Genomic DNA, 12,683 nt, shown 5'->3' with positions numbered 1-12,683 from the left:
ATCAAGGACAATATAAACCCAGCCCCTCGCACCATAAACCACACTCACAACACACGTTCGAGCCAGGAAGGCTGTTCATAGCAGTATGACCCCAGAGGAATCAGGTACAGTGCAAAAGCCGCCTGGCCTACAGAAAATTGCCTGCTTCGTACGAGCATTGCTGACAAGACAGAGAGTGGGACAAACAGAAACCTGAATTACCCTCTCGCTGCTGGAGCTGCTCCCTGCTCACAGGGTTGGATGGAGAAGCACAGCTTGCCTAGCTGTGGCTAGTGATTTTGGATGACAAGCTTGCTCTGCAAGTACAACGCGGGTGCACAAAGTCCAGTGTACACTCCATCCATTATAAAGGCTAATGCCATTAAAAAAAATAAATCAAACCTTTCTGTGGTTTAGTCATGGAAGTGGCTGCAGAAAGAAAATCACCAGGTATGTTTCCAAACCCGACACAGGAGCGTTTCAGTTCTCAAAAGCTCTTGGGAGCTGTTCTTCTGTGTGTGGTAGCAACTGTCACGTCAACGAAGCTGATTGCAGACTCTACCTAATAAGTGTAGGCAGCAGATGACAGCTGCTATCGCAGAGCAAAGTGGTGGTTTTGGCACTCTGCTTTCAAAAGCCATTTAACATTAGTAGGTGGCCTTACTATTTTGGCTGTATTCAAAGCACTGCAATGCTTGGAAACATCCACCTTATTTGCTTGACAGTTCAGGTAGAAATAAAAGCATCTTGACAGAAGGTGAATAAAAAAAAAACCCTCTCATGTTCATCTTTCTAGGAGCTAGATTTAGTGGTGATTTAAGGACATCTTACATAGAAAACAGAAGGGATGAAAAGGCAACGGAATAGCTAAATACGATTCTGCATGAAAATGGGGCAAGTGCCAGCAAAGCGGTTCCTCCAGCTGCAGAGTCTAGCTGCAAGGTCAAAACGAAAGTCCACAACAGATGAGAAACTTAGGCTGGGAAATTAAGAGACTAATACACCATAATTGGTATCTTAGGAGCTGTATGAATGAAATAACCTTCCAGCAGCATGCAGCAGAGATTTTCACAGTGTCTGAGAAAGCATGAGATCGTATCAGTCTTCAGTGGCAGAACTGGGCTTCTTCAAAGTTCCTGTCCACTAACCACAGATGCTTACTGTGATTTGTTTGGCTGAATGAAATAGCCTACATGAGACTCATACAGATGAATCACCCATACAAACCTGAATCACTACCTCATACTCTGGATTTAAATTTAAAACAGACAAAAGAGTATTCCCAGCCTCATTTGGAAGTCCTGCTCATACAACAAGCCATCAGAAGTGGCAGAAGGGAGAGCACCAAGACAAGAAACAGTCCGATTCAAGATGGGCTCCAAGTTGGTATTCACGCTGACATTTCTCAAGCAATCTGGGCGCCTCTAAGGGAACCTGCTTTCTCCTCAGGCAGAGTGTGGGCTGATGCTTTGCCACTCCACACACCTACTTCCTGCAATCCTGGCAATTACCAATAGTGTAAAACCCAGTTTCTGACGTGGCTGACTCAGCAAGGGCTTGGCTCAAAACAAATACATACGCACAAGGAACTGCAGCCTGGGAAGCAGTGACAGGAGGCACATGAAGAGAAGAAGGCATTGCGGATTTTTAGCATTCTGGGGTCAACCTGGCTGAATCGCCCCTGGACTTGCTTCTTCCAACATCTCAGCACACTGGTGAATGTGGTAGCTACAAGTTCTCCAAGTGTTTCAGCCGTTTCTCCTCTCCGCCTGTTGGACTCAGGTGCTGCTCCGACACAGCGTAAGTCTATTTTGCATTCAAATTTCCTAACACTTGTCTTTTACATCTGCATTTTGTTGCTTTTAAAATTTCTGTTACGCTGTATTCCTTTGGTTTCCTTCAGTGTGACTGAGTCACCATCTCTGTTCCCAGCCACCCACTGAGATTTTTATACTGTGCCCTTCACCATGAAGGTGGCTGGTTACCATGGTACCAAAGTGCCCTTCTGTTCTAGATGCTAGATTAAATCTGTTCTCATGGTGACTGTGTGCCTTTGCTGTTCTTCATCAGCTCATTTCTGCAGCACAGATTTAATAAGCTCAGACATCACCATTCCTTCTCCACTGAAGAAGGAGACTCCTTAATATCCAAGACAGGCCAACGCTCCTTCACACAGGGACATAGTGTGAAGTTTGCATTTCCTGCAATACCAGCCTCTCTTTTTTCCTTCCAGCTACAGGAACAGGGAAGGAAGAGGTTGTTCCTGTTGTGTGGCTTGCTGCTGATCCTGCGACTTGAAGTCCCAACACCTGACTGTGAAGAGTCAACAGTCTCCTCCTTTCGTTGCCTTTCAGCAGTATGGATACTTGGCGAAGAGGGTCCATTAAGTCCACCACGTTCTTCAGACGTTTCTCACTCAGGAGACACAAAAAGCTGGGCAATCAAGTCATCATCCTGAACCAGAACAGCCACACTCTGGACAGTGATGGACAGTGCCAGAAGAGGGAATGCTTGAGGGATCTGAAGGACAAGTCTGATTACCTGTCATGTCAGAGTGAGCAAAACCTAGCCAAGGTACAAGCACCTCCCAAGCCTCCCCGGCTTTACCTGGACAGTTCTAGCTGCCCTAACATCATCGACCACACAGATTCTCACTCTGACATCTCCTTTTCTGGTGCTACCCATCAATACCACAAAGCCACTCAAACTCAATTCCACAAGGACCAGGCTACAGACTGCGGGACCTCAGAGACAGGTTCCCAGAATGGCACCACTCTTTCCGATCTGTCTGATCCCTTCCTGTCCTTCAAAGTGGATTTGGGGCTATCGCTTCTCGAGGATGTTCTGCAGACCCTCAGGAAACAGAATCCGAGAGATTACGCCATTTGAAGGTATTCATCATTTAACGTGTCACATTTACTTACTGCTGCTGCCAGTCTCTCTAGCCCGAGCAGAAGGAAGGATACTGCAGCATTCCTGTTGTGTGTGGCCTGTTTTGTTGTTCTCACCTTCATCACCACGGACTGTCCCTGTCCTTGCCAAGGAGTCCCTCAGAGCAGAGCTCACAGGCTCCATGCTCAGATGAGAGCACTGTCTGCTGGAACCTCGTGGTCAACTCTCCACACTGGGAATTTCCCCCTCTTGACTGTGCATCTCCTCCTCATGGAAGAATGGCATTGTTTGGTAAAAGACTTGTTATTCTGGGGATGTGGCTGTGACGCTGCAGAGCAGGGACAGAAAGGGATATGGCATACAGAACTCGTGGGTAAGCAGGCAGCTTGCAAGGAGACAGTAGCATTGCATCTCAAAGCCATAGCTGTGGCAAGGGTCAAGAGACAGAACCTGGTGTTTCTTCTCCTACCATGTTTGGATGCAAAAAAATCAAAGCTGTTCCTCGTTTTTTTTTTTTTCTTTCTTTTTTTTTTTCTTTTTTTTTTTTTCCCTTGTGGGTTTCTTTTCCCCTAACTCAAGTGCAGTTGGCACTGCCAGCCTGGAAACAGGTAAGCACGCACGTAGGCTCGTAATACAGCGACAGCAGTTTATTCATCCTACTAGCAGGGGAAGAAAATTCTCTAGATACTGCTGCTTGAAGCATGCACTGATCTATCAGCTGTACAGATATGGAAGAATAAATGTATCTGTGACTGGAAGCGTCTTGTTGCCTCATTTCATTGGAAGCAAGCCAGAAAAAACCCAGGCATCAAGAGTAGAGGTGCCTTATCTGTAGTGACCAAGTTCTATCCTCTCTGGCACTTCAGGTTTTTATGCAGGTGGGGAAGCGGCATGGCTCTGCTTTTGTGGGCTGGGAGAAGGCTAGAGCTGCTGGCACTTTCTCTTCCTCTGAGTGCACACAGCTCAGGTCAGGACCCAGCGTCAGACAGTTCTGCCCCTGTGAACTGGACAGTGGGAAGGGCTCTGCTAGGCTGAGAACATTTTAGGTGTTATCAGGGCAAGCTCTTAAAAGGGCACTGCAGAAACTACTGGGTCATCAATTCTTACCTTTTTCACAGCTACATTACATACTAGGGGCTCTTTGTAAAAATAAATAAATAAATGAAATCTCCGTGCACCCCAGATGACCATAAGCTTTGGAAGCTGGCTACAGCAAAGTGCACAGAGACGTTTCAGAGAATGCATAGATGGCTCTTAACTTACTAGATTCACGTCAGGCTGTAAAGTCAGACAAATACAAAACAAACCTATGAAACATCAAAAGACCTTAGAAAAGATGCAAGAGTGCCAGACAGGCGGCTTGTCTCAGCACTTTAATATGGCTGAATGGATGGCCCAAGATGAATGTGGAGCACTGGCAGGGAGATCCTGCTACAAGTGCAAGGAAGACCTTCCCACAACCAAGTGGTTCATGCTGTTGTAGTGGCAAAATATGCTCTTCACAGCATTACGCAGCTGTTGTGTCCTTTGAACCATTCAGAGCTGCAGCAATCAAATAGTCATTGCTCTCAAAAAGCTTGGAGTAACACTGGCCACTCCACAGCTTTTGTAATTCAAGTACAACTTGCCTGTTCAGCTCCAGCAGCTCTCCAGGGACTGCTGGATAGTGGGCAGCTGTAGCCGTAGAAGAAAACAAACCAATGAAGACCGTGGAGGCAAGTACCTTACGACTTACTGCTTCCTCACAGCATGACTTTTCAACAATCAGCCTTGCTTTCACCTGAGAACTGCTTCCAAAACCTCCTACAGTCTAGTTAGTGTGTGGCTGTCCTTTATTTGAAGACTTTGGGGCACAGCTCCTGGCTGACTACCCCAGGCAGGGAGCAGACACAACTCAGAAGCAGGTGCGTTGCCATGAGAATGCTGCAGGTCTTCAGCTCTTTTCCGAAGCAGAGCAGGGAAGAAGCTGCATTTGCACAGAGTGGGAGCAAATGTGGGGGCAGATTCAGACAAAAATAGGAGCAACCCGGAGGGAGCAGCAAATGGGAAGGGAGGGCTGGGAAGCCAGCCTGGGTATGAAAGGATGAGGCAAGGAGTGGTTTGAGGCAGTGGCAAAAGGTATCTGAAAGAGCTCATTTTGCACATCTAGAGTTAAAGAGCTGAGAGCAAAGAATAAGTCAGCTGGAAACAGTACAGCCAAAAGAAGCTATTGCCACATTACAGATTTTGGAAGCATTCTTGTGGAAGTAGCACCAGGATTTGGGGAGGGTCTAGAGTGGGAACTATGAAAAGCAGGAACCAGAGCAGCTTGGAGATCTCAGCCTGGCCAGCAGGACTGCAATGTAATCAAAGAAACTGCAGCTGCTTACATATAAAAGCAGTAGAAAGGACAGACAAGCATCACCAGTGCAATGCTTGGGAAAGGGTGCAAGTCACTGGCCGTAACTCCTCACCATTCTGAGGGCTCATACAAGCTGGATGAGGCTGTGTCGGACAGAAGTGAGTCACCACCTCCACACAGCATGAACACCATTTGCTGCTTTAGCCTGCTCTCCCTCACTGCTCCACCAAGCTAATCCTTCACAGCAGGCAGACGCTGCAGTTCCACACTAACAAGCTTTGGTCAGGGAAACAAGCCAAGACAAACTCAGCCAAAAGCCAGGGCTTTTGAACACATACAGGCAAGAATCCACTAACAAACTCCAATTGCACCAGCAACCCCCTTAGGTGTCAATGAGCCAGCTCTCATTTTCTAGCTGCAAGAGATACTCAAGCTGGATTGGATTTTGCTTCTTTCCCCAGTTTGCCTTCTAACGCTCTGGCCAGCTCTGCTGTGTCTGCAGGACTCACTGGTTCTACGCTGTGCAGGGAGATCTGCCTGGGTCCTGAGCTACGATGCTGTAATTGCCTTTGCCTGAGATTTTTGGGAAACTAAGCTGCTCAGGCCAGGCTGTTCAGACAAAGACCATGCATCCCAAGTGAAAACATACAACCCAAAATAAAACTCGGATAACAACAAAGCATTATTTATGGTAGATGCATTTATACATCAGAAAGTACTTAAAGTCAGGAGAGTGAATGTACTGAACAATCTCACAAGCTGCTAAAATATTTAGGTAGTGAACACACACAAGGCTGACTGAGACACAGACACACAGCATGACAGGAGCCCTCTCAGCAATTAGATCTTTTTGATCTTTATACCACAGGGAAGAAGGGGAGGGGAATAAGCATCGCATGAAGTTTGAACTGGAACTCAAATAAGCAGCAAAGGATATCTCAGTTCCTTCACAACTTCACAGCCAAGGAATTACTAACTAGGTCAGAAGACACACAGAGCACAAGAGAAATTCTGTGCTACAGAGCAAAGTGTAATGTAACATGCTTCAAAAGAAGTGGGCGCACCTCCCCCTTCAGAGGGTCAACAGGAACAAGGGGTAACAAAGCACCAGCAATTTGCTGCAGCACACCCTCAGATTGGTTTTCTAACCACTAGATGTTACTGCCTTCCATGTGTTTTGTGATCAGAACACATTTGTTATTTGAGAGCAACAGCTTCAGAGGGATTATCTCATGAAATAAACAGGAAGCAGCTGAGTTAAACACCTTGCACCCAGTAATGACACTGGTAAAGAGGACCAAAACCAGACAACAGGGTCTCTACAAGATATTTAATTTGGTATTGCTTTCTCTTCCCTCCTGCAGACCCTAAGAATATAGGTTTCCTTTCAGCACTGAAACATCAGCCTCTTGTGAACGCAGTAAGTAACCAACCAAGCCTCTCTGAAGAAACCTTATAGGAGACCCATTTCAATCAGCTATCAGCCAGAGGATACCCACAAAGTATATCAGAAAAAAAATCCAGAAGAACGGCATTAGAGGCTTCAGGCTGAGCAAGGAACATCCCTGGTTTTCAACTGGAAGAGAGAGAGATTATGTGAAGGTCCATTCGCCCAAACAGCTTGTGTTCTCAGGGTGCTGCTTACTCAGGCAAGAGGTCCTCTAAAAAAACCACTGGTTCAGCATAAAAAGGCTCATCAGAAAGGCAGGTCTTTCATTACAAGCTTCTTTTCATCTCTGCTGGGAATCAGCGTATCTTACCATAAATGCAAAGTACACTGTTAAATTCAGGTTACTATAGAAACAGGTTTAAGTAACAGCAGCCTGCGCCTCCTTACCTGTGAAGTCCTTGGCTGACTAGTGCTGTCAGAAAGGACAGTGCTGGGATTGTCCCGGGGCTGGCCCTCCAGCCAGGAAATCTTTAGAGGATTATTTATCAGGCCAACTTCATTCTTCACAGCCATCTCCTAACAATGAAAATATTCTTCCATCACCATCTGAATTTCAGACCCCACTCCCTCACAGGTCACTAACAATCATAAAAGTTTTTCCATCTCCATCTGGCATAAAGGCCGAGTAGGGCACAAACCATGAGGATTTCACAGCTGCCCTCCACGAGAAACAGCCTTCAAGGTCCATATCTGCATTAAGCAGAGACAAACATATCACTGATGGTACTTTTGATAAACAGGTAACAGAAAATTCTGTTGGTTTTTTTAATATTTGGATATATGAGTGAAAGAATGGGTGACAAGAAACAGACACTGCTGTACAGCATAAGTTTAAGTTGATGGAACTACTAAAAATAAGGGTAACTGATGATTTCTGTTTCCACAGCCACATGAATTATTGTAACTCATATGGAGCCAAGATATTTTGATTTCTTTTAAACTGCAAATGCCTGATATAACCTCTAAAAGTCACTCAGCCCATCTCCACAATGGGTAATTCACCTTCAGTGAGAGCTGGTTAAATAGCTCAGTGCCTGCTTTTTAAAGCAGCGTCTCTTTCCTCAGCCTTTTACATGCACAGCCTGCTGTTTTAAGTGCATGATCTGCTTTGGGTTTGTGCCTCTAGCTTTGCCACTCCCTTCATCCATCTGTACCTTTAGACTCTCATTACCCTTCTGCACTGCCTTAATGACAAGGCAGCATCTCTAGGCCACCAGTTTGCTAACCCTTCCCTTCTGCAACACCCTTTCTTGCCCACTCTCCAATACACACATTTGGGGTCTCTGCCAAACTTACAGCAGCCTTAACAGTAGCAAATTCCACGACTGCACTCCCAGGCCTCCTACTTGAGATCAACAAATTGAGCACATCGCCATACTGTTAAGACAAAGAAGAAAGAAAAGTTAATTACAGACACAGAAGAGATGTCAAGTTCATTTATGGAATGAATGCAAAGAGAAAACATGTTTTCACAGACATGAGGCTTGAGCTGTCACCCTTTCTGTCTTGCATGATGCTTCCACTGATCCCAACTTGTCATAATTTCTGTTCCTCCAGGAAATAATTCTGAGGAGGCATGGAGCTACACGCTCTGCTTCCAGCAAGCCCCAGTGCCAGAGGGCTGCTTAGCTCAGTCTCAGAGCTACAGGAGATGCTTGCATGAAGGGAAAATAAAGATCACATACTGGGATTAATCAGATCAAAGGCTTGTCTATTGCCATCTCTGAACTTCCCACAGCACCTAATGTACAGTGCTTTAAACGAAGGCAAAAGTGTACCATAACCACACAGCCAGACTAACTTATACAGGGCATGAACCACTCCATGGGAAGAGTCTGCAGTTGCTGTTTCAGCAGGAGTCCCTGCTGGGGAGAGACAGAGGTGCTAGCTGGGGAACAGTTCACAGCTAATGGACTGTGCTGATGACCTCTGAAAACTGCATGAGAAAGCTGGACAACAGAACACAAAATGAGCCACTCCAGTTTATATGTAGCTTCCCAGCATTTACTATCCTTTCTTACACCACTGAGAGCAGGGCACGATCAAGTAGCAGGAAAGTGTAGAGACAGGACCTTTTGCAGGATCTGCAACAGAACATCTTTTGAGTATCCCCCTCTCGTCTCATCTTCTTTCCTGCATTTCCATTTGAGCTGGAAAATAAACACAAGACGTTAATTTTGTCCTTCCGAACACGTGTTGCCATGCTCATTGCAGCTCCTGCCACCTGCACACACATCAGGTTGGCTATTTACAGTTACACTCCCAGAATTGCCAAGACCGTGATCTCAACAACAGAATGTGCAAAGGCAACAAATGATTTGGGGAACAGGGAGAAACAGTGCTCATTGGAATAAAAAAAGATCATGCTTGAAAGCACACTATGGCTATATCAGGGTAATAAGCAGATCTTCTCCCATGCTTAATGCAGAGACAACCCAATTTAAGGCTCAAAACCCTAGACCACACAGTAGAGAAAAGGGTGAGGGAGGAAGGGTGTTTTAAAGACGGTGACAGGAGCTGTTCACATGCATGATGCACATTAAATAGAGAACTTCACCTCCATTGTACAAAGGGACATGCCAGTTCAGCAGAGCTGAAGTGTCCCTTCTGTTTTCCAAAGCTGCATAACGTTCTATCAGTTTTCACCAAAGCCCAGCTTTATAAGGATGTCTTACTTTGAGTTTAGGAGTTATTCTGCCTTCCGCTCTGTATCTTTCTTGCTTGCCTAAAGAGGGGACAGGAAGAAAAAAAGATGAGAAGGACATGGTTGAAACCTCCACAACTGAAGAGCATTTAGCACAAAATTTGACCTGAAAACGTAGATATGGCAACAGCAAACACTTCCGGATTTCCACTAGACCATTTCAGCCTCAAAAAGTTTTGTGCAACATTATCATCAGGAACTGCAGCACAGACTATTGGATGTCAGCATTTTTCCCTTCTATGAGGCCCAGACTTGCCATGATCAAGGCTAGATAAAACTAAGTAAAAATAGAAACAGGAGACTTGTTAGACTCTGTAACATTTTTCCTTGCAAGAGGGTTGTGCTGGTGGGAACAAATGTGGAAAAATTAAGTGTAGACAAAAACCAGGATAGCATAGACCAAGAATTTAATCTAGCCCTGCAACGAAATACTTTATAATGGTGTGCTCTTGTTGCAAGTGTTTTACACTAAGCAAATGCTCAACCTCCTCCCCAATTCCTGATACGTGAAATTAAGAATGGCTACGGTGGGCTGAATGGCTTGCACTCATACAGGAAAACCCTGCTGATCCCCAAAAGAGTTTCTGCATCCAGAGCTCTGGTGTTATTTTTTTTATTTTTTATTTTTTTACTCATTAGATAAGTACTTCTCCTGTGAGAAAGCAACAGATCTTATACTGCAGCCTCTGCCAGAGTGAAAGGAGTAGGAAGCAAGAGACAATAAATCTTCCCATTGAACTGAAAACCTGAATAGCACTCTAATTAGTTTTGAAAAGAACAGAACTTTCCAAAACATAAAACTGTTTCAAGCCCACACAGATACAGAGTATTAAAAAAGGCAATTCACTATAGAAATGTGTGGATGGAAGTGAGGTTCAGGAATATCAAAGGATGACGTTCTGGATTCTGGAAAAAATCTCATCCCCTCCTGTATGAAGGGGACTAACTACAGCTCATGACAAGCCCATGAGAATTAGAGGGAGACAACTTCAAATGTGGTAACTACCTATTGTTGTATGGCAGCACAGAATGCAGATGTTTTCCTGTTCAGTATGTTGCACGTTTCCTGAAGGATTTGCTCCTGGTCTTCGTACAAACCCGGGACAAAGATTGTGTACACCCAAGGAACATGAGAGAATCAAGTTCCAGAAAGTAAAGCCTCAGCAACCATAAACTAAACAAAAGTTTATTCTCCACACTGAGTTTCCACGCTGGGTAGTAAGTACTGAGAACTTGCAAGGGGATACAGAAGTAGTAACCCAATTATAACTATTATTTGTAAAAAAACCCTTATCATTCCCTGGTTTGAGTCTGCAACACCGACTGCTTTAATTGTGACAGGTGAGCAGGACTTCAGGATCCCTCCAGCGTAACTGTGGGACCCCACATCAGACCATCTAGTTTCAGTGCTTTAGAACATTTGCTGAAAAGGAGCAGCAACAACGTGTTAGAGAGCAGCATGCCCCACAGAAGGAAGCAACCCCACAGAAATACTAGACTTGAGACTTATCTGTGAAAAAGGTGCTAAGCAGGACCTTACATATGGCCCCGTGACCATGTCAGAAGGCTACATCTGTACGTGACCGATGTCTACGGAAGAGCTGGAGTCCCATGTGCATGTAGTTTGGCCGAGAGCTCCAATCTCAGCTGTTCTCACCTTGAATGTGCTGCTCTCTTTCAAGACGGATCTGTTCTTGAATGAGTCTCTGCTGCTCTTCAAGCTGACGGGAGCCTTCTTCACGCAGACGTATTATCTACAGCAGAGGTAAGAGAGCACAGACGTCTGAGGGCACAGTTCCATGGCTGGTCTGAGCCAGCTAAAGACTGCCAAGGAGAGCTTTTGTCTTGCAGCCATCTCCTGGGCCAACCCTCCTGCTAGCTCCCCTGTGACAGCTCCAGTGTGGACCTCTCACGCTCCTAGTGACACAGTCCCTATCAGCAAGCACATAACCAACTAGCTGTTGTTATTGTCTGCTATGCAAAAGGGAAAGGGTAGACAGAAAAATAAAATCCTGAGATTTGACACATTTGCCAGGCTGCTACAAGATCCCTTCTACACGCCTCTCTACTTTCATAAAGTCCATTAATTCAAAGGCTGAAGGACTGCTATATATCGATTTGCTGCATCTCATCACATAGTTTTCATCATGATTGTAAAGACATTCAGTAATTCTCAAAAGAAGCAGAGAAATCCAAGAATTTATTACTTCTTGTTCTAATGATCTCGTTATCCTGATCTCCTCCTCTTCACTCTCATGGGTCTGGGCTTCTCGTTCTCTGGCTTCAAGATCTGCAGAGAATGAAACAAAATTAAAACAATGCAAAGAGAATTTTCACTGCTGACCAGAGGTAGATGGAAGGATTACAAACTTGGCTACACCTACACCAATTTCAAAGAAGAGTGTCGACAGCTCTGCTACCTCTCGTCTGCCCATGCACATCAATGTATCAGTGTCTGATGTCTTAACAGTCATCAGAAGCCCTAGTTTCACCCCAGAGAAGAACCATCCCCAGCTGTGACTGTCGGAGAAGATTTCAGATGGCTGCTATACTGAACTAGGCATAAAGAAACCACAGCCATCACAAATGGACAGCAGATGAATTAATGCTGAATTCCAGCAGCAGAAGAAATGCAAACACCTAGCTAACAAAGACTCCAAGCCAAGAGTGAAATAAAGTTCTGATTTTATTACCGAGCTTTACTTTCTTTCGCTTCTCATCAAGTTTTTGTGCCCTTTCTGCAGCTTGCTTCTTAGCCTTTCTCACTTTGTCATACGCCGCCTGTCAAAGAACAAACACAATAGTGTGAAACTATATAAAGCAAGAGATTAAATGGAAAGCAGTGAATAAAAGCGAGATGAGACACTGAAACACTAAGCAGAGGTGAAGCATTTTCTGCTTCTTGTTAGCATTCCTCCTAGAAGTGCTGGAAGTTAACACAAATATCCTGAAAATATGAGAAGAGGCCCAAGGATCTCCAGATGAAGCCTGAAAGGGTGAGGAAGTTCAGGAATAACTGCAAAGTGGACTGGGGAGAAAACCTACCCAATCCGCAGAGGTGGGAAGAATATTCTGGTTTCCTGAAGATGTCAAAAGTAGCTTTAGGGGCACCGGTAACAGAACAGGTTTGGTTTGGAGCAAAGTTTTAAAATCAAAGAGTCTATTTTATATGAAAGATTTATTCACAAGACATATATTTGACTCACATGAATGCATTAGGTCAAAGAGCGTCAGAACTCTTCAGCAGCAACCACACATCAACATTTGTTTAGCATTATAGAGACTTAAGAACTGGGATAAACTGGCAATTTCACTGG

At 44.8% G+C, this 12,683-nt stretch overlaps 2 protein-coding genes across 4 annotated transcripts in view; one reads left to right on the top strand and one right to left on the bottom strand.

Annotated features, from left to right (window-relative positions):
• The window catches only part of DNAJC17 (DnaJ heat shock protein family (Hsp40) member C17), a 117,110-nt gene that overhangs the window by 381 nt on the left and 104,046 nt on the right, over positions 1-12,683 (bottom strand). For all 3 annotated transcript variants that reach the window (XM_056353183.1, XM_056353184.1, XM_056353182.1), the window contains exons 4-10: positions 12,060-12,147; positions 11,574-11,656; positions 11,024-11,120; positions 9,338-9,387; positions 8,735-8,812; positions 7,959-8,039; positions 7,050-7,178 (exon numbers count right to left, since the gene is read on the bottom strand). In XM_056353183.1, the coding sequence (XP_056209158.1) occupies positions 7,050-7,178; positions 7,959-8,039; positions 8,735-8,812; positions 9,338-9,387; positions 11,024-11,120; positions 11,574-11,656; positions 12,060-12,147 (606 nt within the window). The remainder of the gene's footprint in view (positions 1-7,049; positions 7,179-7,958; positions 8,040-8,734; positions 8,813-9,337; positions 9,388-11,023; positions 11,121-11,573; positions 11,657-12,059; positions 12,148-12,683) is intronic.
• On the top strand, positions 495-3,629 carry C10H15orf62 (chromosome 10 C15orf62 homolog). Its single transcript, XM_056353185.1, has 2 exons — positions 495-1,779; positions 2,213-3,629. The coding sequence occupies exon 2, from the start codon at positions 2,338-2,340 to the stop codon at positions 2,866-2,868; it is 531 nt and encodes a 176-aa protein (XP_056209160.1). The 5' UTR covers positions 495-1,779; positions 2,213-2,337; the 3' UTR covers positions 2,869-3,629.

Source organism: Falco biarmicus, chromosome 10 (assembly GCF_023638135.1).
Source record: "Falco biarmicus isolate bFalBia1 chromosome 10, bFalBia1.pri, whole genome shotgun sequence".
Lineage (NCBI taxonomy): Eukaryota > Metazoa > Chordata > Aves > Falconiformes > Falconidae > Falco > Falco biarmicus.
This window is presented reverse-complemented; position numbering and strand designations above follow the sequence as displayed.

Excerpts from the sequence above, each read along its gene's own strand:
- C10H15orf62 (XM_056353185.1), top strand. The coding sequence starts at position 2,338 with ATGGATACTTGGCGAAGAGGGTCCATTAAGTCCACCACGTTCTTCAGA.